Below are 26,107 nucleotides of genomic sequence, written 5' to 3' on the forward strand. Positions count from 1 at the left end.
ACTCCTTCAGGCCTCTTCATTTCCAGAACTTTTGTCCTGAGGCCCAATGATGCTCCTGACAGCCACCTCCATACTCCCACTACCACGCTATTCCACCCCGTTCGCTGTAAAGGGGGAACCGTGAGCCCATGGGCCTTGAAGGCTCGGCGGTGTGTGCTGTCCAGGTCAGGAAGCGACACCCTGTTGGCCCTCGCCTTGCCAGAAGAAGCAACAGCCCTTGAATGGGGCCTTTTCTCTGCTTCTCCCACCTGGCCGACCACGTGCAACGTCACATGTATTGACTCCCCCCCCGCCGCGGCCGCACGAGCGTGAATCACGGTTCCGCTGGCCGTGTTTTTTGGGGCTCTTGCTGAATCAGGCGCTGCTCGAGGTGTGTGGCCCGGGGAGGTGGGGGCTGACGCGGGGTCAGGCTTATACGTGTAAACAAGGACTGTGGTTTCAGAACCTCATGACAGAAGAATATTAAGAGAAGTAAGTTTTCATGTTAGCCCAAACTGCTGGCTGCGGTTTTCGTCCTGATGCGGTCCACTTTTACTCAGCTGTTCCAGGGTTATAAAGCCGCAATAATGCAAATATCCCGAGGATGAAGCTGGCTGTGAATAAGGTCAACTGGAGTATATGTACATTCCCCCGGCCACTTTCAACAGAGAAACACCTGTTGTCGGAGGGAGACGTTTTGCAGTCCATAGGCAGTTCACGCCAGGGTCACTGCAGGCTGGTTATTTTTGGGGGGCAGACTCAAAGCTAGTGGTGACATTGACACATGGTAAAAACCCCATCACCTCTGCTGAGTAAACTAGCTCGACACCCACGACCAGGCCACTACCACCTCAGTGTTATTGCTGTTCTGAGCAAATACTGAGCTGAACTGCTCTGCCACACAACATACATGCGCACGTCAGTGGTCGTGCGGTTGGAACGAGAGCCAGGATGAAGAACTACACTCGACTGCTGACTACACGGTACAAGTGTGTGCTTTTAAAATGTACGTGTATGTTAGGTCTACTCAACAAAGTGCCAGTACGCCTAGGTTCAAAGCAGATGTTTCTGATATTGTTGCTGGTGAGTGTATATTATAATACTGAGAATTAGTCCTTAGCTTCTTCCATATATTCTGCATACACATAGCTTGGATAAGAAGTGTGGATAAGAAGTGTGGATAAGAAGTGTGGATGAGTAGTGTGGATAAGAAGTGTGGATAAGAAGTGTGGATGAGTAGTGTGGATAAGAAGTGTGGATAAGAAGTGTGGATGAGTAGTGTGGATAAGAAGTGTGGATAAGAAGTGTGGATGAGTAGTGTGGATATGAAATGTGGATAAGCTGTTTGCTTGATTTAACTAGACAGATAGATCCACAGAACTACAGTCTGAGGTACTATATCAAAAAAGCCAGAGCAGTGGAGAACATTGTTGAGACGCTCCCGGATCATGTCCACTGAGCATGTGCAGCGTCTGCGGGTCTCTGTGTGCATCATCTCACTCTAACTACAGTGCATCTTTATCTGATCATGTCCACTGATCATGTGCAGCGTCTGTGGGGCTCTGTGCATCATCTCACTAACTACAGTGCATCTTTATCTGCTGTAGCTGCAGGCCATCCCTTCACTTTGAGGTCATTTGAGGTTTCAGAGCAGTCCCTCATCTTTCTTCCCAATAAAGAGTCAGATCACGCTTCTCTCTGTGATTTGGCCCGATCTGACCTGGCTATTTTTAGCAGTAGCAAAAGAACCTCATTGAAATTATAATTTTATTTTTTTTCTTTCTCACCAGTCATCAGTCACATCCGAGTGCCGTTGATGCAAATCTTGGACACACATAAGGAAACTCATACAAACAAAATCGACTTTTCTGAACCAGAATCGTTAAGTTTGCTCATCATTGTACTCTTCCGTTAGCAACGTTCATATCTGTTACAACATTCAGCACTGTCCCAATACAAAAGCCAGATGTTGGCCTATTGAATTAGAGGAGGAACTGATGGTTTTATGTACCGCGTGCACGCGCAAAAATCCACCACATCGAGCACATTTAACGAACGCGTGCTCAGTGGAGCCCCCTCCTGGTCATGTGTGCTGCACTTCCCTTCCCTCTGCCTGGCAGACCCCCATGAACCAGGCCTCCACCCGCTCTCACTGCATCTTCACCATTCACCTGTGTGGCCGGGAGCCCGGTTCTGCCACACTGCGCCGCTCCAAGCTCCACCTGGTGGACCTGGCCGGCTCGGAGAGAGTGGGCAAGACCGGTGTAGGCGGGCAGATCCTCACGGAGGCCAAGTACATCAACCTCTCCCTGCACTACCTGGAACAGGTGAGCAGGCACACAGACCCTTTCCCTGACGATTACTTTGAGCAGAGATGGATTTTTGAGATAAAATGGCATCTTTCTCTTCCTTTGAAATTTTGACCGCTAATCAAAGTCGGTGGGTGATTTTTATGCGCTGAGGTCCATATTGTCCATATTTTAACATGTTATACTTTTTATTTTTAGAAATGTTATTTATTTTCTCATTTAAGTTTTATTTCATTTCAGGTCATCATGGCTCTGTCAGAGAAGAACCGCTCTCATATCCCCTACCGGAATTCGATGATGACCTCTGTGCTCAGGGACAGTCTTGGGGGTAACTGCATGACCACCATGATCGCCACCGTGTCGGCTGAGAAGACCAGCGTTGATGTGAGGTTTAACCCACGGGGCACCTCACACCAACATGAAGTGCTTATTTGGACTTCATGCCCACATATTGACCACCATCACTACAAAATGGTGGTCCTGACAAAAAAAAAAGTCATAGAAGAAAAATGTTTTCTCATATTATGGGTCAATCTCTGGCTCTGTCTCAGGAATCAATCTCCACGTGTCGCTTTGCCCAGAGGGTGGCCCTGATTAAAAATGAGGCTCTCCTTAACGAAGAACTCGACCCAGCCCTGGTGAGTCTTCACCGCCCACCCTCCTCTCTCCTTCACCCCTTTCTGCTCATGTCCCTCATGTCCCTCATGTCCCTCTGTTCTGCTGTGTGTCCACGTGTCTCTTCAGCGGTTCTCACACCTCCTCCCTCGCTGTTTCTTGACATCTGTAAGCACTTTTCTCTCATTAGCTCTCTCCACTCTTCCATCACCGTTTAATCTGCTCAACAATTACTTAGAAAGCCGGTATCAAATACTATCAAAACAAAACCAAAACAGACTAATGGAGGTTTGACTGAATGTCTGAAACGTCCTTCTACCCCACACCTGTTCCCACATCGTACGTGTTCTGTCCTCAGTGGTGTGAGCAGCTTCTCTTTGCACATATACATGGGAAACGGCCTTTTTTGTTTTGTTTGCATTCCACTGAGAAGGTTTACATGCTCTAATTATGTTGTAGCATCTCACTCACGGGCACAAACTTCTTTCCCAGTTTGAAGAACTCAGACATACGTACTTTCTGGCCTAAAATTTCCATTTAGCAAAGACCGATTGCTGCGAGCAATCAATGTTTGATACTGGTTTGAATGGCAAACAGCTGCTAAAGGAATGAATACAGTATGCCTTGGACAACGAGACATTTGTAAGGCCATTTACACCAGTATAGTCATGAGGATAACTTGGAACTGGAGAGTGTGGCTCAACAAATTTGCACAGTGTTGATCTTTAACCCTGGTTCCGTAGAGAGCTACAGTAAGCTGCCACCAGACTGCGTGCATCACATTCATCATCTCCTGATTCTGACGGCTCACTTTAAGTGATGACTCCTTGGAGAGGCAAGGTAAACATGTTGACCATTGTAAACACGTTGAGAGGAGCAGATGCTCCTGACTTGATTTCAACGCATGGGAACTAATGAATCTTCTCCTCTGGAACATTTAGTGGGGAGGTTAAGGGAGGAGAATGAAGAAGCCCACTCACCGTGCCCCTGGTTCTTACCTCAGGACTGATAGCCCTTGTTACCCAGCTCTGCTTGGAGACCCCGCTCAAAGTTTCCATGTGGAGATTCATAGTTTTGGGCATGGTGAGAAACTGGATATGGGGTTTTTAGACACTTACAATTTCAGCCTTGCACCTATGCCCCGTTAATCAGCTCCCGTGTAAGCCGCCCTCTTACCCCGTCGTCATCTTTCCCAGTGGTTCGGCATTTAGAGCTTGGCTGCCCAATTTCAGACCCCAGAGAGGTATTTTTAAGAGAGTCTGCGGTCGCCCGTGAATTGAGCTGGTGTCTGCCTGAGAGATGGAGGAATCATGTCCTGCTGCTACTGTTTGACTGGGAGGCTTACCCTCCCCCTCCACATGCTAAAAAATGGGCCATGCTATTTGCTAATGCAAATGTCACATTGGTTATGAGTATCCACTTTGTGCTTTTCCAGACCAGACCACCTTAAAATGTCTTATGAATGGCAATGTTGGCATTCTTTCAATTTGTATAGTCTTATAGGTTACTGTTAAGAACCTTTAAGCAATTTGTGGACCTTCATTCACGAGGTTGAAGACACGCATGGGACACAGGCATTTTACATGGTCTACTTCCAGGAATGATTCCTAGCCCTAAACCTACATCTCTTGACATCTCCAAACATGGACCAGTGCCTACTAAACACTGTCTGATCTTCCTCCAGCCTTTCCAGAGGGGGACCATAATCCCTCAAAGCACCACAATGCCAGAATAGTTTGATTAGTACATACCTTTAACTTGACCAAGCAGTAAAAAGCCAGGTTTCTGAACATATGCTTTTTGTAAGTCTATTATTATTATTTAACCAAGTGCTCTCAAGTTCCAGATCAGGAGTACAATGACTTTAGTGCTGTTTACCTTCTCTTTCTTTATTTTCTCTTTACATACAATTGGTTTTCATTAAAACTGTAGATATGAAAAAACAGCAAACATTAAGATCTTGCTGCAGTTTAGGGCCAGAGAACCTAACTGCCAGAAATAAGTACCAGAAATGACTTTAAAAGCAAATGTGTAGTGAGATGTGAATGTATCTGTACTGCTGCAAAGATATCTCTATCTATACAGAGAAAGATGCCTATCTGTATAGTAAAAGATATCTCTCTATCTATACAGAGAAAGATTTGTCTTTATCTATACAGAGAAAGATGTATATCTGTACAGAGAAAGATGACTGTATAAACAGAGAAAGGTGTCTTTCTATACCGAAAAAGATGTCTCTGTATAAACAGAAAGAGATGGATCTATACAGAGAAAGATGTCTCTCTGTATAAACAGAGAAAGATTTATCTATACAGAGAAAGATATCTCTCTGTATAAACAGAGAAAGATGTCTCTCTATCTATACAGAGAAAGATGTCTCTATATAAACAGAGAAAGATGTCTCTCTATCTATACAGAGAAAGATGTCTCTCTATATAAACAGAGAAAGATGTCTCTATATAAACAGAGAAAGATGTCTCTCTATATAAACTGAGAAAGATGTCTATATAAACAGAGAAAGATGTCTCTCTATATAAACAGAGAACGATGTCTCTATATAAACAGAGAAAGATGTCTCTCTATATAAACTGAGAAAGATGTCTCTGTATAAACAGAGAAAGATGTCTCTATATAAACAGAGAAAGATGTCTCCATCTATACAGAGAAACATCGTGCACAGTGTGTTCTTTCGTGCTACTGTATTATTCTCAGACGCTCAGAACCAGTGCTGCTCAGCCAGCCCAGCGTGGTTTCAGTCCAGAATGAACCACGGTGCGCATGGGCCCGGCTTGCCGCACGGCTAACTGCTTGGGTTGCATCAACCTGCGTTTGAGGTTAGGGTGAAATCAAGCACCAAACACACATAGATGTAGCCATAAAATGGTGAAAAGGCAAAACTGCCCTAAATGTTACTGAACACCACACCACTGTGTTAGCAGAGTGTGGGCGACCGGAAAATATTTCCCTAAAACTATCCCGATTGTTTTCTGTATAGATAGATGATCACATGTATTATTGTTCATACGTGAAACAAAAAATTTAAATGGCCATTTCCGTATTCTGTATTCTTCAGTATGACACTGAGAATCTTTAGTCTGAGAGTTGGTGACCTATAACCTTTGGCAGTTTGGTGTCAGGAGTTTTCTGTATGTCAGCACATAGTTGTCTCTCTCACTGGCATTCTTCCATTCCATCTTGAGTGACAGCCGTCTGCGTTAGTCTCTCTGTCTGTGTCAGTCCCCCTGTCTGTGTCAGTCCCTCCGTCTGCGTTAGTCTCTCTGTCTGTGTCAGTCCCTCTGTCTTCCTGCATGTAGGCCGCCGTCTCAGACAGGGCAGACAGGGACGTGGTGTTGCTCCGGAACATCTGCGTTTAAAGATAATCTTTCAAAGTGTATGAAATTTAAGAAAATGCATGAAAAATTATGAAGGTAAAATAAAAAATGTAAGAAAATATGGTAACCGAGCCCCTTTCTGTGTTCACCCCACATGTGTTGGGGTCAGTATTCACCCCCACATGTGTTGGGGTCAGTGTTCACCCTACATGTGTTGGGTCAATATTCACCCCACATGTGTTGGGGTCAGTATTCACACCACATGTGTTGGGGTCAGTGTTCACCCCACATGTGTTGGGGTCAGTGTTCACCCCACATGCGTTGGGGTCAGTGTTCACCCTACATGTGTTGGGTCAGTATTCACACCACATGTGTTGGGGTCAGTGTTCACCCCCACATGTGTTGGGGTCAGTGTTCACCCTACATGTGTTGGGTCAGTATTCACACCACATGTGTTGGGGTCAGTGTTCACCCTACATGTGTTGGGTCAATATTCACCCCACATGTGTTGGGGTCAGTGTTCACCCCACATGTGTTTGGGTCAGTGTTCACCCCACATGTGTTGGGGTCAGTGTTCACCCCACATGTTTGGGGTCAGTGTTCACCCCATATGTGTTGGGGTCAGTATTCACCCCATATGTGTTGGGTTCAGTGTTCACCCTACATGTGTTGGGGTCAGTATTCACACCACATGTGTTGGGGTCAGTGTTCACCCTACATGTGTTGGGGTCAGTATTCACCCCATATGTGTTGGGTTCAGTGTTCACCCCATATGTGTTGGGTGCAGTGTTCACCCCACATGTGTTGGGGTCAGTGTTCACCCCACATGTGTTGGGGTCAGTATTCACCCAACATGTGTTGGGGTCAGTGTTCACCCCACATGTGTTGGGGTCAGTGTTCACCCAACATGTGTTGGGGTCAGTGTTCACCCCACATGTGTTGGGGTCAGTGTTCACCCCACATGTGTTGGGGTCAGTATTCACCCAACATGTGTTGGGGTCAGTGTTCACCCCACATGTGTTGGGGTCAGTGTTCACCCCACATGTGTTGGGGTCAGTGTTCACCCCACATGTGTTGGGTTCAGTGTTCACCCCACATGTGTTGGGGTCAGTGTTCACCCCACATGTGTTGGGTTCAGTGTTCACCCCACATGTGTTGGGGTCAGTATTCACCCCACATGTGTTGGGGTCAGTATTCACACCACATGTGTTGGGTTCAGTGTTCACCCCACATGTGTTGGGTGCAGTGGTGGCTCTGCTCTAACCACCAGAAATAACTTGAACAGCAAATGTGTTGGAAGAGGAAATTGATGCTATCTATACTGTTGCAACAATGGCTCTTTAAATAGGTATTTTTGATATTTAACTATCTAAATATAGTTTTCTGAGCAAATTTTTCTAAAGAGAAACTAAGCCAATTGCTTAATTTTAATGACATCAGCTGTGGTTCTGAACCAGTTAGGTTTGTTTTGCCTCCGAGTTAGAGCTGCTTTCAGATGCTTTTCTTGTAGTGATTTTGCAATAAAGGGCCTGGTGCACACAGTTCTTCTTACAAATCTTTAAGTCTGTGCCCCATCACTGATGGCCTCTCACTCCATGTCTCTCTCCATGTCTCACTCCATGTCTCTCTCCATGTCTCACTCCATGTCTCTCTCCATGTCTCTCTCCATGTCTCTCTCCATGTCTCTCTCCATGTCTCACTCCATGTCTCACTCCTTGTCTCACTCCTTGTCCTGCTGCAGCTGATTGTGCGACTGAAGAAGGAGATCCAGTGTCTGAAGGAGGAGCTCGCCATGGTAACAGGGACGCAGAGGACCGACGAGCTCTCTCAAGAGGAGATGCAAAGGTACGTGTCATGGTGGGCACATCACACCATATGTTCATATGTTCTAAAGAAGGTACGTATGTAATCATGTGGGCACATCACACCATATGTTCATATGTTCTAAAGGTACGTATGTAATCATGTGGGCACATCACTCCACATGTTCATATGTTCTAAAGGTACGTATGTAATCAGACCCGTTGACAGTCTTGCTAGGGCCCGGGACACGTCATTTGATTTTCGTCATTTGACAATCCTTCTGTTAGGTCATATAGTATATAATATAACCATCATCAAAGCTGTTTCTGACAGCTGACTGGTTTATACTTGACGCGTCGCGAGCGGCGCGAGGGTTCGCGCGAAAATGACGTAATCGCAGTGGCACCGCCCGTGTGCGAGGGCCTCGCGCGCTGTCCATTCGCGAGGTCGTGCACCTCTTGACTTTTGTAACTTCGCGCGCGACGCGCTTCAGCGCAATGAACAAAGTCATGTTTGCAGGGTTCATAACACCTTTATAATGTGGAATTAGATTATTTAATGTAATAAAATTTTATCACATTATTTAATGGTTGTTTATTTTCAAAACGCCCAATCTTAACGTCTTCACGAGAACTGTTCAGTCAGACAGCTATTTGTTGTGAAACGAAGTAGTTACAATTTCAAGCATTTTCAAGTACTTTAGCCTAAATTCCAGCACTTTTCAAACCTGGAACACAATGCAACATTAAAATTCGTCAGGTAAATGTTTTCCTTTCTTTTCTACGCTCCAGATTTCTGTATTTACTTTAACTATCCCCCACTGTATTTCCCGCTGTTGTGCGGGTACCAGCCGGTTACGGTCGGTGCTGGATCAAACCATTTTCCAGTGGGATGCGGGGGTGTATGCACTTAATGGAAAATATGCAGATAGGTAAAAAAACATATATATTTTAGCCATTGAGTTTATTTTGAGTACAGAATTTTATATTAATGAAAGATTTCAAGATTATTTAAAAATTATAGACTTTAAAGAAAAAATAAATTGCTGGGCTCTTTGATGGGCCCCCCTGGCCCTGGGGCCCGGGACAACAGACCCGGTTGTCCCCCCCTGTCGACGGGGCTGTATGTAATCATGTGGGCACATCACACCACATGTTCATATGTTCTAAAGGTACGTGTGTAATCATGGTGGACACATCACGCCACATGTTCATATGTTCTAAAGGTACATGTGTAATCATGTGGGCACATCACACCACATGTTCATATGTTCTAAAGGTACATATGTAATCATGGTGGGCACATCACACCACGTGTTTACATGTTCTAAAGGTACGTATGTAATCATGGTGGGCACATCACTCCACGTGTTCATATGTTCTAAAGGTATGTATGTAATCATGGTGGGCACATCACACCACATGTTCATATGTTCTAAAGGTACGTGTGTAATCATGGTGGGCACATCACACCACATGTTCATATGTTCTAAAGGTACATATGTAATCATGGTGGGCACATCACACCACATGTTCATATGTTCTAAAGGTACGTATGTAATCATGTGTGCACATCACACCACATGTTCATATGTTCTAAAGGTACATATGTAATCATGTGTGCACATCACACCACATGTTCATATGTTCTAAAGGTACGTATGTAATCATGTGGGCACATCACACCACATGTTCATATGTTCTAAAGGTACGTATGTAATCATGTGGGCACATCACACCACATGTTCATATGTTCTAAAGGTACGTGTGTAATCATGGTGGGCACATCACACCACATGTTCATATGTTTTAAAGGTACGTATGTAATCATGGTGGGCACATCACGCCACGTTCATATGTTCTAAAGGTACGTATGTAATCATGGTGGGCACATCACGCCACATGTTCATATGTTCTAAATGTACGTATGTAATCATGGTGGGCACATCACGCCACATGTTCATATGTTCTAAAGGTACGTATGTAATCATAGTGGGGCACATCACACCACATGTTCATATGTTCTAAAGGTACGTATGTAATTATGTGGGCACATCACGCCACATGTTCATATGTTCTAAAGGTACATATGTAATTATGGTGGGCACATCACGCCACATGTTCATATGTTCTAAAGGTACGTATGTAATCATGTGGGCACATCACACCACATGTTCATATGTTCCAAAGGTACGTATGTAATCACATGTTCCAAAGGCCTCATTCTCTCTGTACCCCAGACCCTATTAGATGTTTCTGCATGGCATCATGCCACTGCCAGTTTAACTGCTGGAACACTACTGGCTATTGTCAGGAAATAACGCTTAGCTGAACTAATGAAGCAAATATATATATATATCTTCATATATGGTGTATTTTTATGTTTTTCCACTCAGTCTAAATCAGCTCATATAACTGAATATATTCATGCTCATCTTGTTCTAATATGCCCTTCGTTAGAATGCAATAAACTCTTACTGCCTATCTGAAAGAGTCGCGCAGCCCTCAGAACTGTTTGTAGTCTTCAGGGTTAAATTAGAATGAGAAATTAGATTAGAAATTAGAGTGTCCGGCGAGCAGCGGCGCGATGTATGTGATGGCGTGCACTTGGATGGGTCATCCCGGGTCAGTTGGACCAAAGCTGCACTCAGTTGGTGATGGGATGTGTCCCATGCGTTTAGCACTAATGTAACGTATTGAACAGGCAGAGAGGGATCCAAATGCGGAAGAACACCGCTTTTATTTAAATGAGGCGCTGGTACAAACACAGGCAGGTGAATCACGAGTACTAGGATTAGTAACAGCGTTTTCTTGGCGTGGTCAGGACGGTCCAGGGTCATACCGGGGGAGCAGAAGTCAGGAGGTACAGAGGGACTAGGCAGGAGACAAGGTCGGGGACGTAAGCGAGGGTCAGGACACAGGAGAGCAGACAGGATATAGAAAGGCTTGGTACGCGGCATGAGTCGGCAATACTTCGCAACTGAGATGTGCTGGTGAAGTGCTTAAGTAAGGCTGAAGGGGGCGTGGTAATGAGGGGCAGGTGAGGTTGATTAAGACAGATCAGGTGGCATTCCTTACAACTAATGACTTTAGAAAATGCTGTGATACATACATTTTAGTGAAGTTTTTGACACCAAGAGTATTAACCCTGTAATTGCAGATTCCTGTATATTTTATTTAATCACCTTATGAATTTACTGTTTTTATGAGTCCTTTTTTCAATGCCATGACAATATAATACCAGAGTGATCTATATTTTGTCCAACCCTTAAGAAAAGAGAGTTCCATTAGGCTCTTTTTTATGAGCCCTTTTTAAATATTCTAAATCTTGCATTAACTATTAAAAACAGTGGACACCGTGTGCTTAGATGGGCTGTGGAGCATCTTGCCAAAGTCTTGATTCCCCATCCCATTTTTCCCACTCCTTGGACTGGTGTATGTGCTGGCAGCGGTCTGGGAACATGTGGGCCTCAGAAGTGCTGGTCCCGCCTCCTGCCCTCTGATGTCTTTACCTGGGGCTTCTCTGCTGCTTTACGGTTTCCTCAGCGATGATCGCTCCCTCCGCCCTCGTCACGGGGCCTGGTCCTGCTTCACATCCTCCCGACGGCAGGTGATGTTTATGGTGGATCTTCTCGTTCATGAGAGGAGTGGGGCAGCAGAAGAGGACGAATGAATATAGAATTCTGTTAATATTTGGACTCGGCCAGAGAATCAGACATAGGATCAGACACAGGATCACACGGCATCCACTCAAACCCCCTGACAGGAAGACGTGAGGACCGACTGGATTCGGATTCCAGCTGAACGAACTCCATGACTTTCGGGGGCCTGAAATCCAAGTGCGGCTTTTGTTTAAGTCGATGTTTGTGTAAACATTGTTCGTATTGACACGAGGGGTAGTGCGGTGGAAACCTGGAAGGCACGCTGCCTCACCTGTGCTTGGAGCTGTCTGTCTGCAGCTGTCTGTCTGGAGCTGTCTGTTTGGAGCTGTCTGTTTGCTGCTGTCTGTCTGGAGTTGTCTGTTTGCAGCTGTCTGTCTGGAGCTGTCTGTCTGAAGCTGTCTGTCTGGAGCTGTCTGTCTGGAGCTGTCTGTTTGGAGCTGTCTGTCTGGAGCTGTCTGTCTGAAGCTGTCTGTCTGGAGCTGTCTGTCTGGAGCTGTCTGTTTGGAGCTGTCTGTTTGGAGCTGTCTGTCTGAAGCTGTCTGTCTGAAGCTGTCTGTCTGGAGCTGTCTGTTTGGAGCTGTCTGTTTGGAGCTGTCTGTCTGAAGCTGTCTGTCTGAAGCTGTCTGTCTGGAGCTGTCTGTCTGGAGCTAGCTGTATGTTTGGCCTCTCACCAGCCTTTGACTCGAGCGGCCCCGTCCCGGACACAGCGAGGCGATGTTTGGAGGGACTTCTTGTGATGGTTTATCAACAGGCCGGCGTATTGAAACTTTTAACGGTCTAAAGTAAATAGTTTAGTGCTGGATTCAAGCAGTCAAACACAGCACTGCACTGAAACATGGCCGGTTTGGTACAGAGGCCTTCAAGATGGTGGAAAGCCATGTGCAAATTTTCTTCCTGTCAGTATCTGTTTTAGAGCCCAGATGTTGCCTATGCAGATCCTGAATAGTGAAAGCATCAAAGCATTCAGTGTTTGCATATGCTGGCGTTTTATGGAATTACAATTTGTATATAACACCACAAAGAAGATGTGGGGTTGTTGATGTGCCCAAGTGTTTAGTTAATGTGTGTGTGTGTGTGTGTGTGTGTGTGTGTGTGTGTGTGTGTGTGTGTGTGTGTCTGTGTGTGTGTGTGTGTGTGTGTGTGTGTTATAGGCTTGAGGAGCAGATCCAGCTGTTTCTCGATGACCCTGACCCTGAGGTGACTCTGGATCTAGGCCCAGATATGAGAAAAATCCATCACTGCTTTTCACTTCTGAAGGTACATCTCCAAAGCATACCTGTTCTTCATCGTTCCTATATCTGTCCTTCATGATGTCTGCCTTGGGTCTTTTACTTGGGTTTTACTTGGGATGTACGACAGCTTTGGGCATCTACCAAGCACCTATCAGGAGGACACCACTTCCTCTTCTGGTAGTTCTGTCTATGACTAAGATCTGCTGTGTTAAGGCCTGTTTGGCAGATCTTGCGTCTGCACAACACCTTGGTGTGAGGACCACTGCTGAATGTCCAGTCTGAAGTTAGAATGTCCCATAGAGTCTGAAAACACTGGACCTTGCTGAGTGTTTAACAACAGCCACTGCATGTTTACTAAGACCAATTTAGGAGCTAGGGGTTAGACGTCTGAGACATCAAAGCTTCTGTTTATGTCGGGGAAACCCCATTTCAGCACTCAGGAGTGACTATGGTGAGTAAGTTATTCGCCAAAGTAATTTGGCTACCAATAGAAGGTGTTCGTTCCCATCCCACCGTAGCTACTGGGATTCTGATACTATGGTATCACTGGACTGATTATGGTTTAGGGCACCTTGGCTATAAGATGTTGAATTGTTTCTCTTCTCCTCATATTCACGTTCTTCGTCTTCGTCTGCTCTGTTTGTGCTCTGCTGTCTGCTTCACATTTACACTCCTAAGCTCATAGAAGAACCGTTCTTCCCCCCGTAGCCAAAAACAGCCAAGGGCTTCAGTGTCCCCCTATTCGCATTTGCTTCTTCTTTCTCGCTGCCTTTACACACACACACACACACACACACACACACACACACACACACACACACACACACACACACACACACACACACACACACTTAATGTGAGTCAGGAATACCCATCAATATATAAGCTGCTGGCAGTATGCTGTATGTTTGCACAGCCTCTGAAACTCTCAATCACCATTCAACTCGCCCTCTGAGTTTAACCAACCACACCATGTCCACAGGCAAAATTAGACATGCCCACTTTCACTACATGAGGATAAGTCATATTTTGTCCCAAGTGGTTTCCATTTTTAACGAAAAACTAAACAGTCTAAATTGAGATTATCTAAGTTTATGTGTCCTCCGTCACAGCCAAGCCCAGTTATTATCTCAGTGGGTTTCTGCAGTTATTTTGCTCATTTCGTCTCTGCTGTGAAGGTTAGACCTGTCTGCATGGTGCAACGCGTTTGCAGACACGGCCGGTTGACATGCGTGTCAGCCACCATAAGTTGTCCATCATTAGGTGTTCATCATTAGGTGTTCATCATTAGGTGTTCCATAATTAGGTGTTCATCATTAGGTGTTCATCATTAGGTGTTCCATAATTAGGTGTTTATCATTAGGTGTTCCATACTTAGGTGTTTATCATTAGTGTCACGCTACGGTCCCCGAACCCTTCCTTTGGGGCGTGTGTTAACGTTGTCTGCGTCTATTCGTCTGCGTCAGTGTCTCTCTGTGGGTGCGGGTGCGTCTTGTCATTATCCGTCTCACCTGTGGCTCGTCTCGTCGTCACGTGGGGTTGATGCGGTCTGTCTATTTAATGTGCGTTCGCGCAGTGTCTTGTGCTCGTCGTTGTCTACAGTCTGCACGTTGTGTGCTGTGTGTGAGTGTTTATCGTGCGCTGATTGCGCAATACTTGTTGTTAAATTAAAGTGACTGTGTGTGAACAACCGGACTCGTGTCTCGTCCGTCTCTCTGGCGCCACCGTCACAGAACGACGAGCCGTCTGAGACACCCAAGTATGCCAGGCTACGTGACCCGACCAAAGAAGGGCAAGAAGCCCAGCAAGCGATGTCACGCCTCTTCCCCTGCCCAGCACCGCAAGACCACAGCGACCCCTGAGATGATGCAGCAGGACCCTGTCTGTGCGCTCATGCTGCGTCAGGCTCAGGTGTCCTCCACCGCGGAGATGGCGGTGTATTTCCGTGAGACCGCGGAACGAATGTGGCGAGAGCGACACCCCTCGCCTTCCCGGGACCTCTCACCTCTATGGGTAGGTGCCGTGGAGATATGCGCCACAGAGAAAACCCCGGAAGGCGAGTTCTCAGAAGAGGGCTCGGAAGGCGAGGATGAGGAAGAGGAAGGCGAAGAGGAGGACCAGGCTCCCTCGGTTTGTTCCGCCCCCGCCATATACTACGGTGAGGGTGAAGAGGGAGAAGACGCCTACCCTCCGTCGATATGCGACGCCTCCACTGTGAACTATGGTGAGGAAGAGGAGGTGGATTACCCTCCGTCGGTTTGCGATGCCTCCACCGTTAACTACGGTGGTGAGGAGGAGGAGTACGAAGACGATTACCCTCCGTCGGAGTACTCCGCATCGGCTGTAGGCTACGGTGAGGAGGAGGGGGAGTACGAAGATTACCCTCCGTCGGAGTACTCCGCATCGGCTGTAGGCTACGGTGAGGAGGAGGGGGAGTACGAAGATTACCCTCCGTCGGAGTACTCCGCACCTGCCGTAGGTTACGGTGAGGAAGAGGAGGAAGATCGTCCTCCGTCCGTGCACTCAGGCGTCTCAGAGTGCACGGACAGCGAACTCTACTCAGAGGACAGTCCGCCCCCCTCTGAGTGTTCTGCTGGGACTGTGAAGGGGAGGTGGACCCCGTCCTCAGATCGCTCCGGAGGAGAGAGGATGGACTGCTCCCGGGGTGGCAGCCCGGAGCAGCCCATGAGTTGGAGCCGGGACAGCGAGGCGACCGAGATGGAGGTGGAAGAGCCCACGGTCGACTCCAGAGGACGGTCGCGGAGCGAGACGGGCGTACCATACGGACAGCTGGGGGGAGAGTCCACCCGCCGCGCTGCACCTGGCGCGTCCGCCCGCCGCGCTGCACCTGGCGCGTCCGCCCGCCGCGCTGCACCCGGCGCAGCAAAGCCTGGAGGAGGACCGTTCGCTGCAGCACCTGCAGCTCCCGATCTCTCTCCCCTTATCGCTCTACTCCTGGCGCGCAGTCTGGCGCCTGTTTCGTGTGTGTCTGTCCCAGTGTTCGTGAGTCTGCCCGTATGTGTACCGAACCCCTTTTTCCCGTTTGTTCCTCTGTGTGTAAGTGTTCCTGTTTGTGTGTTTGTGTCCGTCCCGTTAAACGTGTCTAACGTGTTTTCCCCGGTCTTCCCAGGGAGGGTGTTCTAAGCTGTTGGTGGCGGACTCTCCACCGAGGGCGGTCATCTCCCAGATGCAGGACTGGGTGCTTCGGATCCGCCCATCGACGTGGGTTCGGGGCACTCGGTCCTGTTGGCACCCCGGGACGGGTAGTGCCCTTGGTGGGGGCGTCTGTCACGCTACGGTCCCCGAACCCTTCCTTTGGGGCGTGTGTTAACGTTGTCTGCATCTATTCGTCTGCGTCAGTGTCTCTCTGTGGGTGCGGGTGCGTCTTGTCATTATCCGTCTCACCTGTGGCTCGTCTCGTCGTCACGTGGGGTTGATGTGGTCTGTCTATTTAATGTGCGTTCGCGCAGTGTCTTGTGCTCGTCGTTGTCTACAGTCTGCACGTTGTGTGCTATGTGTGAGTGTTTATCGTGCGCTGATTGCGCAATACTTGTTGTTAAATTAAAGTGACTGTGTGTGAACAACCGGACTCGTGTCTCGTCCGTCTCTCTGGCGCCACCGTCACAATTAGGTGTTCCATCATTAGGTGTTCCATAATTAGGTGTTTATCATTAGGTGTTCCATCATTGGATGTTCATCATTAGGTGTTTCATCATTAAGTGTTCCATCATTAGGTGTTCCATCATTAGATGCTCCATAATTAGGTGTTCATCATTAGGTGTTCATCATTGGGTGTTCATCATTAGGTGTTTATCATTGGGTGTTTATCATTGGGTGTTCATCATTAGATGCTCCATAATTAGGCGTTCCATAATTAGGTGTTCATCATTAGGTGTTCATCATTAGGTGTTCATTATTAGATGCTCCATAATTAGGCGTTCCATAATTAGGTGTTCATCATTAGGTGTTCATCATTAGGTGTTCATCATTGGGTGTTCATCATTAGGTGTCCATCATTAGGTGTCCATCATTAGGTGTTCCATCATTAGGTGTCCATCATTAGGTGTCCATCATTAGGTGTCCATCATTAGGTGTTCCATCATTAGGTGTCCATCATTAGGTGTTCCATCATTAGGTGTTCCATCATTGGGTGTTCCATCATTAGGTGTCCATCATTAGGTGTTTCATCATTAGGTGTTTCATCATTAGGTGTCCATCATTGGGTGTCCATCATTGGGTGTCCATCATTGGGTGTTCCATCATTGGGTGTCCATCATTGGGTGTTCCATCATTAGGTGTTCCATCATTGGGTGTTCCATCATTAGGTGTTCCATCATTGGGTGTTCCATCATTAGGTGTTTCATCATTGCTATACTTTAATTTGCATGAAGTTACCCCTTTAGTTGCCCCGTTTTATGCTTAATGGGGGAACGGTAAGTGACTGTGTGGTCTGCAGGAGAGGGTGAAGCAGAAGCAGCCCCCTCAGAGCAGGACGGCGGAGGCCACTGATCTGTCGTCATCAGGCCCCGCCCACAAGCATGCCAGCCAATCCCACGGAGAGCTGCTGAAAGTGAAGGACATGCTGACCCAACGCGACAACGAGATCAGTATCCTTTGCTGGGTTTACACTAGTGCCATTGTGTGCACTGCGGTTTTCCCTCTTGCCTCATACATATGAGCTAAAGTCGCAGAAACATACGTCTCTTGCTAACATAGTTATTTACCTTGGAGAGCTATAAAATGCTCGATTAACGTCCAAACTGCCTGTCACATTCATTCGAGGAGTTACACCTTAGTTAGTAAAAGTGCAATGCATGACGTGAAAAAATGGTGCATAACCTAACTGGATTCCCATATGTTCTAGTTGGCAACTGTAAATATTTTGGAAAATGTCAACATAAAGGGGCTCAGAAAGCAACTTCTTCATCTTCATCACTATTTTCTTCTTCATCTTTTCATCTTCATCTTCTTCATCATCTTCTTCATCTTCCAGGGCAGCTGCTGTAAAAGTGTCCAAACCCTGTTCCTCTTGCATGAACTGAAAAGGTATCATGGGATATTTGTATTTCATATGGGAATAATGAATGTAATATAGGAAACAGTTTCATGAATTTAAACCATGAATTATGAAATATAACTTGGTAAGATTAATGTGTAAATAACTGGGTTACATAAAATTCCCACATTACGTCTCTTTACTGTTGAGAGTTTTTATATCTAGTTAACCATAATTGTGTTTGTTTAAGAGTGAAGTTTCACATTTTTGGGGGTTGGGAGAAATTAGCATTTTAACCACGTCGTCATGTGATGTTATGTCTGCATAAATATGCTGGAAAGTTTAGGCAGTGTCTTGATCATCTATTGGTGCCAATCTATCTCCAAAGTAAACATCAGATGATCGTGCTGACATTTCAGATTTGTGTATTTTGGATGCGAGGAGGTAACTTGACGATTCGAAGATCTGCATCAGTTTTCTCCATTAACCAAACGTCTGACGAATGTTAAGATATTGACCATTTTGATATTTTCATAGGTGTGTGCCGTCATCTGAATGTGTCACACATGTGTCAAGGCTCTTCAGAGCAGCTACAAGAAAACAAGAATCTAACATTTGGAAGCTTTTAGCAAAATAGCTATTAACATGAAAATATGGCAGCTCTTTAAAACCTTTGTCTCTATAAGAAAAATGTCATGTTACAGGATGTTACTATTTTATCTTGCACATCCATGGAGTGAGTGATGGATTGATTTGTTTCCATGAAGAATTCAAACATACTAGCAGGGCCTAGACACTCAGACCACCATCGTCCCTGCTGTAGGAGTGGTGTAATGATGTGTTCATCATCCTTCACCTGGACTTCAGCAGTACAAGATGGCAGAGAGGAATTTATCAGTATGTTTGGTTTCGTTTTTTTTTTCTGATATTTTTCATCAGCTATTTTCTCTTGTCTTTTTCCCCATTTGCTCCAAGACTGTAGACATCTGTACGTGTTTTCCAGACCATTGTCACTTCTGAGTGCCCTGAGCTTTAGTTTTTAATGCTAAGTTCACAAACAAACCCCCAGCATTCTGGAGGCAAGTTCTAGTAGTTACGACATTGTAATGGCATTTTAAGATTAATTCTGTAAGAATCTTTTTCTGTAATTTATGTATAAGTGGTAGTACACTATAATAGTTCAATATTAATTGACAGTAAACTGAAACCTTTACTATACAGTGTGTTTAGAGAGTTAAGATGCAGCACAGAGAATAGCAATCTAACCTGCACGTGCTGGTGCTCATGGTGAAGTCATAGTATAGGTCAAGTTGCTGAGCCAGCCGCTAATGGATCAGTTAACCAGACAGACTGTGTACAGGTAGCACTAAGGTTGACAAAGGTTCTGACTAAGAAACTGACTCAGAGAAATAATAATAATACATAAGAAAATGGTTACCCATTTTATCACCAATGTAACGCGGGGCGAGGAGACGGACACAAATGCTGAGAAGAGCGAGATTTATTAAAGGATAATCCATAACCGTCGTCAGAGAAGCAGTCCGGGTTCAAAATGGGAGGGCAGTCCGAATAACACATATATACTGGCATGACGAAAACACAACGGGGAAACACAGAGCAACTTACGAACAGGATCAAACAGCGAACAGCAAAACACCAACCAATAGCAATGAACATAGATAACAAAATAACCGATAGCAAGACTGGGGAAGTGCAGGGATTATAAGGACATGAATTAAACAAGGGACAGGTGACGGCAATGACACGGGGGCGTGGTGACTAACAAGGAATCCATCAAAACCAACGAGCAGGGCGGGACAAATGGGCAAGAACACAGACACGAGGGAACCCAGGGTGACAGCTAGGAGAGGGGGCGTAGCCCCACGTGACAACCAAACTGTAGTTAGCTTATTTCTTTTGATGTCTTCTTAGCTAGACAAAATCTTTGACTGAGAAACATCTGGTGAGTTAAATATCATTTGCCTTAGGGTCTGGTCTCCAGTGAAGAGATGTGTAAAGTTTTGCTGCCCTAAAAATAATCAGCATTTAATAATTTAATTAATCTAAATATGTGGTGAAAAATAGGTGAAAAAGCATCTTTCAGACGTTGGGAATTAGTGGCAAATATGTGTTTGTCTCTGCTGATGTCTCTAGAATATGACATCCATGAAACAACCAGCAGTTACTAAAAGAAACCCGATTAAATTGTGTTGTAAAGGTGACGAAGCCTCTTGGCTATAGCTACGCTGCTTTCTGCTCTTCCTCTTCTCTCAGAAGGTTTCTTTGTATCACAGAAGGTCTTCCCTATGTCCAAGTTTAAAAAGATCACCAATCTTAACCCAAGGATCTCAGGTATACTGGTGAACATGCTGAAGAAGGAAAAGAGGAAGGTTCAAGAAGTCAATGCTCAACTAGCAAACTTCACCAGTGGAGGTCTCACCTCCCACAGCTCACTACAGTCATCCACCAGTATTCACGATGAGAAGAGGTCAAAGGGTGATGGTTCACACTACACGCATGCTCAGCATCTAATGAACAGACAAAGTGGTAAGTGACCACAAAATACATAAAAACAAATTTCTGTACTTTACAAAAGTTTAAATGACCTAAATGCCCTCCAAATGACTATTCTTGGCCCGAAGGCCTGAGGATACACTTGGGAGGCTTTATTTATTTATTTCTTTGCTTCACCTTACTGACATTATGGGTGTTATTGTTTTATAATAGTTATAATTATTATAATTACAGTTTGCTTCAACAGTATGTTATTTGGGGGCTGTAGTGATCTTGGGAGCTATAGCGATCTTGGGGACTGTAGTGATCTTGGGGACTGTAGTGATCTTGGGAGCTATAGTGTTCTTGGGGACTGTAGTGATCTTGGGGACTGTAGTGATCTTGGGGACTGTAGTGATCTTGGGGACTGTAGTGATCTTGGGGACTGTAGTGATCTTGGGGACTGTAGTGTTCTTGGGGACTGTAGTGTTCTTGGGGACTGTAGTGATCTTGGGGACTGTAGTGATCTTGGGGACTGTAGTGATCTTGGGGACTGTAGTGATCTTGGGGACTGTAGTGATCTTGGGGACTGTAGTGATCTTCTAAATGCTCTTTCAGGAACTCAGCTCATCCATTTCTCTGCATAAAGTTACATGATTATAATGAACCATTAGATTAATTGGTATTTTAACAGGTTAATTGTCGTTAACATCAGTTCACAGTACAAAGTAGATTTCAAAGGAGGTTCAAAAGAGGAAAGCAAATGATCAGAATGTACATCAAAGGGAAGCATGTAGCATCAGAATTGTGTTGTAAGTGTGATGGCATTTTGCTGATGGTATTGCTTCTTTGGAAAAAAATGGAGGAATCCAAAGTAATTTGAGGCTCTTTTCTTGTATGACGGACACTTCTACAGTGAGTACAGTGAGGTTATGTGGACATTTGGATTATTGCTTCCCTCGGTTCCTTGTTCTGCCATGAGAAATGTTGTGGCCCAGAACTTTGGCTCAGAAACCTGACCCACTACTTTCACCACACAGGGTCATGTCTAGCAAGAGCCCTGGGTAACAGGACAAGGCAGTCAATCTCCCAGTACTTCATAAAAGGAGAGAGAGACAGAAAGAGAGAGATGAGGACAGAGGGAGAGAGATTAGAGAGAGAGAGAGAGAGAGAGAGAGACAGACAGAAAGAGAGAGTTCGGGAGAGAGATTAGAGAGAGAGAGAGACAGAAAGAGAGAGATGGGGACAGAGGGAGAGAGATTAGAGAGAGAGAGAGAGACAGACAGACAGACAGAAAGAGAGAGTTGGGGAGAGAGATTAGAGAGAGAGAGAGTTGGGGAGAGAGGGAGAGAGATTAGAGAGAGAGAGAGCGACAGAAAGAGAGAGAGAGAGAGAGTTGGGGAGAGAGGGAGAGAGATTAGAGAGAGAGCGACAGAAAGAGAGTGGTGGTGAGAGACAGAGGGTGGGAGAGATAGAAGGGAGGGAGAGAGAAAGTGGGGGGGGGGGGGGGGGGGGGTATAACCCTCGTCATCCACCACCGTGCGTTTGGCTCTCCTCATCTCAGCCTGGTTTTGTTGGGTCTTAGAGATGATGATAAACCTGAGCTCTGATAATTACTGTGATCATGGCTTTGGGGATAGTTGGCGAGCCAGCAACTCATCAACTGAGCCGCTTGCTCCTGTCTGCCCCACCACAGGGCCTGGTCCAGCTACCCCTCACTGGACATTTTTGGCTAATGATGCCCTGCTTGGTAATAGGACCAGTGAGGGTAATTGTGAGTAGGGTTCAGAAAGGGGAGACAGTCAAAAAATAAACACATGTTTGGATGGTGTCCAGCTCTAGTTAGGGGAGAATCAGACACTCATCAAACCTCCTCATACAGAAGGCTAATGAACAGTCCTGGAGAGCTGCGTTTATAACACGATGAATAAATTATGTGTGTGTGTGTGTGTGTGTGTGTGTGTCTGTCTGTCTGCCTGCCTGTGTGTGTGTGTGTCTGTCTGTCTGTATGTCTGTCTGCCTGTCTGTGTGTGTGTGTGTGTGTGTGTGTGTGTGTGTGTGTGTGTGTGTGTGTGTGTGTGTGTGTGTGTGTGTGTGTGCGCGTGTGTGTGTGTGTGTGTGTGTGTATGTTGGAAGCTGCTGCTTTGTGTTCCTCATTTGTCTCGTAGTTCTCACAGGACAGCTGTACTAGGCTCTTGTGCCATCACTGTTTGCCAGGGGAATATATGAGCTGCTTGTGCTCATGTGAGTTCGGTTGCTCCAACACATCCGTGTAGCAGGTCTGAATAGTTCACACTGTGTGGAAACCGCCAAACAGCACTGCAGTGTAGTGAGGTTAACAGTGCACGGCCGCCGTACATTTATTTGCTCAAATATTTACATTTATGCTTTTAACTCAAAGTTTTCGGCTTCTGTATATACAACCTCATGACCCACACCATGAATTTAGGATCGGGATGCACTGTAAACCTTTTTTGACAGTAGCCTGGTTTTGAATGGAGATTTGTGGAATTACTTCTGAACGTTGCTGACCAGGTTTTCTCTGGCATGTCTCAGAAATATTTCTTTCTGGTTTTCGCCAACACATGCAGTCATAAATCGTAGTGAGTCAAATGTGGCCAACTGTAAACACCGCGGCGCTGCCTGAGGTAGCGTGCTGTAATGTCCGAGAGAACAGCCTCGTTTGAACCCGATGAAATATTGAGCGCACAAATTGTTTGAATGTTGTTGACTAAACTAGGACACTGGTGTTTGTGTAGCTCTTTGAAATGGTGTAAACATCGCAGAATTTTCACACAGCCACGTCTAGGGAGGTTTTCACTTCCAAAGATGCTTCTCCTCACAGCATGTTATAGACCTTTTACGTGACACGGCCTGCTACCAGGAAGCGGTACGTTTGATGCTAAATATTTGACCCATTATGACATGAAGGTCCTGCAGTGTTGCTGGGGGTTCACTAAAGTTAGCGCCCCCTGCAGGTCAAGGAGAACATCTGTGTAAAGACTTGCAGTCTTCTGCTCTGCCTTTATAGATTTGGATATCTATAGTTTAGTTTTATTGTTTCTTGTCTCGAGCTGGGCACAAATGAATGTTGGCGAAGCAAATTCAACAATGTTACTGAGGTGCTCAATTCAAGACTGGAGATTTTGTTATAGAGAAGAATACATTTTGACTGCTGTAAAAGTTTCTTATGTAACAATTTTGGCATGCAGTTTAATAATGTGGGTCTAAATAAAATCCATATGTTTGTTCTAGCATTTGGAAGCAAATAATTATTTTGGTACAAGTGGGTTTAATCAAATGATTAGCTCATAATTTTCCATAATCTCATTTCAACAGGATATATACCATTAAGGTGATTGTAACGAGGGGTAGGTAGGATGCCGAAACGGAGACGTTGTTTTAAGCACAAAAGCATTTATTAATAGGTGTAGCGCGGTAGTGCTTAGCACACAACAAACACAGGCTAGCACGAATACACAACACACTAAACAAGGACTGGGCTTCGACAAAGATAAGCAACAGACACAATATCAACACACATTAAATACTCTTACATCAATGAGAACCAAACCGACAAACACACACAGATAGAGACAGCCTCGAGGAAGAAGTCTGGGGTGCGCCATGACATCTATAATCAAATGCACAGCCAAGATGAGACGTGGAACACTAGTACCAGTGAATATACCATGTTTCATTTTGATGTATTGAATACATGTATTTAATGTATTGAATTATAGCACGTGTGCAGCGTTTCTTCAAACGCCCTTTTACATTCGCCTTATGAACGAAGAACTTATTCAAGAAACTATTATGTGCAATATGTACGACTGTATTTGTAGCATATGAATGTTATGAAGTTTGTCCTCTCATCCTGAGTCATGTTCTTAACAAAAAAAAAGTTTCACTTCATAGTTTTTGAGACTTAAGCTACTCACAAAAGGTCTGTGAATGAAGAGAGTGAGCAAGCCATACTGCCACACTAGTTTGGCTAGACACAGTCCCTAGACACAGTCCCTAGAGACAGTCCATAGAGACAGCCCCTGGACACAATCCCTAGACACAGCCCCTAGACACAGCCCCTAGACACAGCCCCTGGACACAGTCCCTGGACGCCTCTGGGGCTTCTGTTGGCTGCCTGTGCTACGCTGTCATTTGGGGAAATGTGCCTACCCTAAATAGACTCCATGCACACTTCTTCTCTTAGACGCCTTTAATTGTAGCTGCATGCTTGTAATGCACTGCATGTTTGTCCAGAAGAGATACAAAGGGTTGTTTTTTTCTATTAAAACTTGGGGCTTTAGTATATCTCAAGAACATTGACACATTAACACTGTTGCTCAATCCTTTTAAAAGGGGAAAATGTAATGGGTCCATTATATTCTTTTCAACACTGTGCTCTTTAGTGCGTAAAGAGCTAAAAAGTTGAAATGGCATTACAAACATCTCAAAATGATGGACCAGGAACTAGAACAGACAGAGAAAACTATTTATTAATTCTCTTGCCACTTGCAACAAAGTTCCAGAGTTTGTGGAATGTTCTAGAAGTTTGTCTGAAGCAACAGCAGGGGATCTGGTCTGTTGCTGTCTTCCAGAGCTGTAAGGCCTCTGTTTCACACGCAGCGTTTAACAGATCACATGGGCCTGATGTTATCCAGAAGGTCTTTGCATCAGTCCAATCTAAAGCTTGAGTCGCGGACGGAGCAGCTGTGGGAAGGAATGTGTGCTTCCTTTGATTACTCACAAAATGTCACATCCTAATGGAAACTCTCAGCTCAGAAGGTATCAAGGAACACAGGACGTTTTTTCGAGGTAGAACTGATCTTGTGAATTGAAGTGATGATAATTATGCAAAGCCAGCACTGCATACACTGAGCTTTTACTATGAATATATATATATATATATATATATATATATATATATATATATATATATAGTGTGTGCTATTTGCATGTTTAAGTTTCACAGATGTGATCTAGCACCCTAGACCACAGAGTCATATATCCCACATACTACATACTTGCCATCTCCTGTGGTCATGCTATTAAAGCCGGTTCATAATCATATGCAGTCATAACACTGATTTATTGACTGCCCACGTACTGTAAGGTCCAATACAGTGGTTCTTATTATATCTTGGGTACAGTGAAATATTTAAAGTATGGCAGATCTAGCAATGATATTTTTTAAAACTGTGGTATTTCAGAGCTGTAAAGAGACTTTAGTGCTTGTGTTTCACCGTGGGGATGTTACATATATTATTATAGCAGATGCTGGAATGGATGTTTGACTTTAAATGCGCCTGACAAGATTGCCAGTGTTGTACAGGATTTCAGAAGTGAAATGCAAAAGAATATACAAGTCCACAGCTAGCTCTGCTTTTTTAAGGGTGATTTTCGGGCTGATTCTAGAGGCCCACAGGGGCCCATGAGTCCAGCTGCAACCTCAGGCCCCTCAGGTCCTGCATGGTTACCACCTAGAGTGCATAATGAGTGTGATTAATATGGAAGCTGGCCCGGATCCGCCATGGTTAACTGGAGGACGAGTCTCTCTCCTCTCAACAAGCTAAATTACACCCCCCCCCCCCCCCCAACCTCAATGTATCACGTCCAAGACGCCTTCTCTATCTTTCCATGGGTCTTCTTCAGTCTTCTCCAGGTTTGCTGCGCTGTCGCTGTTCTGT

The 26,107-nt window shown here is 45.3% G+C and overlaps 1 protein-coding gene across 6 annotated transcripts in view; it reads left to right on the top strand.

Moving 5' to 3' along the window:
- The window catches only part of kif6 (kinesin family member 6), a 70,032-nt gene that overhangs the window by 12,719 nt on the left and 31,206 nt on the right, over window positions 1-26,107 (top strand). For all 6 annotated transcript variants that reach the window (XR_013121809.1, XM_076977816.1, XM_076977813.1 and 3 more), the window contains exons 7-13: window positions 2,100-2,306; window positions 2,529-2,672; window positions 2,840-2,926; window positions 7,977-8,080; window positions 12,851-12,956; window positions 17,388-17,538; window positions 20,280-20,474. Coding sequence is in view for 5 of the 6 variants with exons in the window: in XM_076977816.1 (XP_076833931.1) it covers window positions 2,100-2,306; window positions 2,529-2,672; window positions 2,840-2,926; window positions 7,977-8,080; window positions 12,851-12,956; window positions 17,388-17,538; window positions 20,280-20,474 (994 nt within the window). In the remaining variant the exon portion in view is untranslated. The remainder of the gene's footprint in view (window positions 1-2,099; window positions 2,307-2,528; window positions 2,673-2,839; window positions 2,927-7,976; window positions 8,081-12,850; window positions 12,957-17,387; window positions 17,539-20,279; window positions 20,475-26,107) is intronic.

This window comes from Brachyhypopomus gauderio, chromosome 17, assembly GCF_052324685.1.
Source record: "Brachyhypopomus gauderio isolate BG-103 chromosome 17, BGAUD_0.2, whole genome shotgun sequence".
Classification (NCBI taxonomy): Eukaryota; Metazoa; Chordata; class Actinopteri; order Gymnotiformes; family Hypopomidae; genus Brachyhypopomus; species Brachyhypopomus gauderio.